This window comes from Cucurbita moschata, unplaced genomic scaffold (genome assembly GCF_002738365.1).
Source record: "Cucurbita moschata cultivar Rifu unplaced genomic scaffold, Cmos_1.0 Cmo_Scf00030, whole genome shotgun sequence".
Taxonomy (NCBI): Eukaryota; Viridiplantae; Streptophyta; class Magnoliopsida; order Cucurbitales; family Cucurbitaceae; genus Cucurbita; species Cucurbita moschata.
The window spans coordinates 488,474-493,512 of record NW_019268546.1 but is presented as its reverse complement, the minus strand read 5'-3'; the positions used below and the strand labels follow the sequence as shown (position 1 = coordinate 493,512).

General features: G+C 35.5%; 1 protein-coding gene across 1 annotated transcript in view; it reads left to right on the top strand.

Moving 5' to 3' along the window:
- The first annotated feature begins 42 nt into the window (after positions 1-42).
- LOC111464461 (probable methionine--tRNA ligase) overlaps positions 43-5,039 on the top strand; it is an 8,494-nt gene continuing 3,497 nt past the window's right edge. The window contains exons 1-10 of the mRNA XM_023108667.1: positions 43-394; positions 660-804; positions 1,324-1,477; positions 1,567-1,722; positions 3,065-3,295; positions 3,383-3,526; positions 3,951-4,041; positions 4,167-4,273; positions 4,363-4,477; positions 4,861-4,979. Coding sequence (XP_022964435.1) covers positions 256-394; positions 660-804; positions 1,324-1,477; positions 1,567-1,722; positions 3,065-3,295; positions 3,383-3,526; positions 3,951-4,041; positions 4,167-4,273; positions 4,363-4,477; positions 4,861-4,979 — 1,401 coding nt within the window. The 5' untranslated portion in view covers positions 43-255. The remainder of the gene's footprint in view (positions 395-659; positions 805-1,323; positions 1,478-1,566; positions 1,723-3,064; positions 3,296-3,382; positions 3,527-3,950; positions 4,042-4,166; positions 4,274-4,362; positions 4,478-4,860; positions 4,980-5,039) is intronic.

Genomic DNA, 5,039 nt, shown 5'->3' with positions numbered 1-5,039 from the left:
AAAAAAAAAAAAAAAAAAAAAAAAAAAAAAAAAAAAAAAAAAAAAAAAAGCCAAAAGGAGTGCGTCACAGACCAGTTTACCCTACTTCCTCAAGCGCCCACTGCGACCTGTCAACGCCGTCGTTGTTTCCGAGTTGCTCTAAAATTCTCCATTTCTTCTATCCACCATCCCGATTCTCGCCATTTGAGGTGTCCGAACGAGGAAGAATTCATTGTTGCAGAACAAACCTTTGATTTTTCAGGCAGATTAATAGAGATGGGAGACGTCTCAGGCGACGCTGCCGCTGGCGGAACCAAGGCCACAATCCTTCCGATTCCAGGAAGGAGGAATATTCTCATCACCAGCGCTCTTCCGTACGTCAATAACGTTCCTCACCTCGGCAACATCATTGGCTGTAATGTTCTCTCTCACTTGTTTATTTATGTTTCCGTGTCTGATTGATTGAGGATAGTGTCGTTTATCCGCATTTCTGAACGTTTGAGTTTGAATTGGTTCCTGTTTTTAGGAATTATGTTGGCTTCTGAGTTTTACTTTTTGTGCGCTCATTTATGTGATGCGGATTGTTGTTATGATCGTAAAAGATTGAATTGAATGTTTTGTATATAGTTGATTTCAGTGTCCTGTTGTACTTTCACCAAGCGCTGTTTTTGTTTGTGCAGGTGTGTTGAGTGCTGATGTTTTTGCTCGGTACTGTCGGCTTAGAGGTTATAATACTATTTACATATGTGGAACCGATGAGTACGGAACGGCGACGGAGACAAAAGCAATGGAAGAGAAATGTTCTCCTAAAGAGATTTGTGACAAGTAAGATTTCTTCTCAGGTTTTGGTTCGTCATGTCTTTTTGAGTATTTGCGGTCACTGATTCTAGAGAATAATTTCCTTGGCTTCTTTTTAGCCCATTAAGTCCATAATGTGTACTCGCTTGATGCTACAATTTCTGAATTCTCTCCGCTTTTTTACGAGCATAGTTTTAGAAATTGAACAGGAATCTGGATTTCAAGCTTGGGTATTGTCTCCTGGATTCGGATACTTTATTCATACTCACTTTATGGATGTTTCTTCGTATTCAATTTAGCTTGGTTCTCGTTTTGCGTGCATGTAATTTCGACGAGAATTTTTAAAGTTTATCTTTTCCTTCCTTGTATTATGGTTTGGTTTGGCTGAATTATATGTACTTGTACATTTAATCGACTGGTTAGAATGGATTTTTCTTTTTGGTGCCCTGCAATCCTTCTTTTTATCTCTTGAATGCCACTACTGTTTAGAAGTGAACTATGTCTCGGAAAGATTTGGACCTTATTTAACTATTTCTCCACTGTCAGGTACCACGCAATTCATAAAGAAGTTTATAATTGGTTTGGTATTAGTTTTGATGAATTTGGGCGCACATCATCTCCACAGCAGACCGAAGTTTGTCAAGCAATATTTGGAAAACTGCTGGTGAACAATTGGCTTTCTGAAAACACGATGCAACAGGTATAAAATTATTTATCATTTGAGTTGTTCTACTTCTGTTCACTGGTTTCATGCACGGAATTTATTTATTTATTTTACCCATAATTCAGCTTTACTGTGATACTTGTGAGAGATTTTTAGCCGATCGGCTCGTTGAAGGCATCTGTCCCACTCCAGGTTGTGAGTATGACTCTGCACGTGGTGATCAGTGTGAAAAGTGTGGGAAACTTCTGAATCCAACTGAATTGAAAGATCCCAGGTGCAAGGTACTTCATGGCTTCCTACAACTGAAAAACATTTGTTTTCATCATATACAGAACCTTTTATTAGGTATAGCGAACATTCCATGACTTTCAATGAAATTATGAAAAACATTCCACTGGAACATTCCGCTGCAGAATCAATAGACTAAAATTTCTTCTTGACTCATCATGAAAGATTCCTCTACTCCTTGCCAGTCGAACAAAACTCCAGTTGCTCGGTGGTGTTTTCTTTATCATGATCCTTGGGGTCTAATGGAGTAGAGCTTCACAAGAAAATACTGTTAACATTTTTTGTATGCCCTTTGCAAAGAATACATAAATTCAGTTGAATACATGTATTACTAGCTTGAATTTTATCATTGGTGTCAAGACTTCCCTTGGGCCAAATCCATAGGACACTATAACCTTCTTTTTGCATTTTCCTCTTTGCACACACTGGCGAAGAGAGGTACTTTGGCATTTACATCCTTCTTCTTCTCTCTCTCTTCCTTGTTTCAAAAAAATTATTATTGAGAATAATAATGGTTTGAGAGAAATCCTGTCGAGTTCTCATGACTGCAACTTAGTTCATATAATTATTATAAGGATGAATCTATTATTAACAAGGGAAGTTTGGAAAACCTGTCTTGCATGAAAAGAAGCCGGAAGAGTCTAGGTTAAAAGCTCTTTATCTTCATTGGAGGAAAAATTCTCACCTTGAAGCAAATAAGGACCAGATAGTTCATATTCTATTGTTGTCAGTTTGAAGCAATGTTTATGTTTATCTAACACATTTGCATGGTGAAGAGCCATAACTTTGCTTGAAATTAGAATTTATGTTATATACCATTAGTGGGTTCTATTGAAGCAATGCTAACAATATTCTGCTTTTTCCCACCTCTCTCTGTCTCCATCCCTCTGTTTCTCTCTTATTCTCAGATATGGGCAACATTCTTGTTTCATATTTTCTATCTGAAATTTGAAGTTAAGGATTATTTGTAGCCATTTACATTCTAGCGTGGACCTTCATTGGAAATTAGTTTCACTTTGGTTCACCCAAGGCTTTGTTAACAGTTTGAATTAAAAGCAAAAGGTGTGAGGTAGTGTTGTGGAAGCTATAGATTATCATTAATTGTTAACGCCTTCCTCTTAAAGAAGGAAAAAATAAATAAAAAAAACAAAAAAAACCAACCAAGCAGGACAAAAGAACTCATAAAGTCACGCTTATAAATCTAGAAAACAAAAGTTATATGAGTAGTGGTAAGTTATTAACATCTGCAAAGTATTTCCGGTACTTGATTTTATCAGTTTGTTTTAGATTTTTCCCCCAACATATTGCAACTTAGTGTTAATACTTTGAAAATAGGTCTGTCAAACAACCCCACGTATCCGTGACACAAATCACATGTTTCTTGAACTTCCTTTGCTAAGAAATAAACTGGAAGAATATATCAACAAGACGTCTGTGGCCGGATCTTGGAGCCAAAATGCTATTCAAGCAACAAATGCTTGGCTTAAGGAAGGGTTGAAACCTCGGTGTATTACAAGAGATCTAAAGTGGGGGGTTCCTGTTCCCCTTGAAAGGTTCAAGGACAAGGTTAGTTGTCTTTTCAATCTTTTAATTGTAATAATTAGATGGTTTTCTATGATAAATATTTGTTAATTCCCATTTCAATTTTGTTAGGTCTTCTATGTCTGGTTTGATGCACCTATAGGATATGTCTCCATTACATCATGCTACACAAATGAATGGGAGAAATGGTGGAAGAATCCAGAAAATGTGGAGCTTTTTCAATTCATGGGCAAGGATAATGTTCCTTTCCACACGGTTCGTGTCCTAACCATTAAACTTTCCTTATTGACTGTAGAAGAGATCTACTCTTTTTTTAAAAAAAAAAATAAATGATTTTACGAAAGGCATTTTCACCCTAACTTCTGAGAATGAAGGACCAACATGGCATTTTTATCTAAAAATAGTTTTCTGTTTCTTAAAATTGAAAATGTAATTTAAATGCATCTGGCAACATTTGGGATCTTTTTCTCTTTCACATATTGTAATAAATCAGTTGTCTCATCGAAGTATATATATTCTTGTTAATTTTAACTTTCCCAATCAGAATTCCAGTTTCCATTATGAACTGCTGATGGCTCTCTTCATACCCGTGATTTAGCATGACCGTTGAAATACGTCTCTCTCACTCATAAATTGGAACTTATATTTGTTAATGTCCCTGGAATATAATCTGATTCAGGTTATGTTTCCTTCCACTCTTCTTGGAACTGGAGAAGACTGGACCTTGATGAAAACCATTAGTGTTACTGAATATTTAAACTATGAAGCAGGTAACAGTCAATGATTTAATCGGTACATATTTTTTTACCTATAATTCATCTGTATATATGAATGATTTATATACATGATTTGGAAACATGTTTCTGTAAACATTTATTCTGGATTTCTCTTACAGGAAAATTTTCTAAAAGTAAGGGCGTAGGAGTCTTTGGTAATGATGCAAAAGATACAAATATTCCCGTAGAAGTATGGAGATATTACTTATTAGCTAATAGGCCTGAGGTAAATTTGCAACTTTCTTGACTCTGGCATTCGTTGCTCCATTTATAAATAAATATATATATTTTTAAATATAAATTATGTTAAATTAGGTATCAGATACATTATTCACATGGGCTGACTTGCAAGCAAAGCTAAATGGCGAGTTGTTGAACAATTTGGGCAACTTCATTCATCGAGTTTTGAGCTTCATTGCCAAACCTTTAGGTTGGTACTTTTGTCTTCTTATTTCAGCTTCCTAAGGGCTTTTTAATTACTTCCGCTTTAGAAACAAAATTTTCATCTGGTGGAACTTGTAGGCATTTATATAGCTACTAGGTAGAAATGAGTTTTGTCAATTTGTTAAAGATGTTTAAACTAATAAGGTTAGACACAGGTGCTCGATTGAGTGGTTGTGCTTCTTATTTTGAAGATCCGATCATTCCAAGTGGGCACCATATTTTATTCTAGCAAGATCTATGACATGTTTCCAAGCACTATGTTGACTCCTATCTAAAAAGCAATAAGAATTCCTAAAACTTATTACGTTTTTGTATGAAGAGTTACTGCAGTTTCCTACAGTTAAACATATTTGAATTCTCTATTTACAGGGCAGGGTTATGGTTCAATTATTCCTGATGTATCTGATGCGGACTCTCATGGATTGACATTGGGTTTGGCTGAGAAAGTGGGTAAATACGTTGACCAATATATGGAATCAATGGAGAAGGTGACTTTTTTTTTGTTAACAAATTGAACTTCATTTTTTGTAATGCTTTTTTTTTTTTTT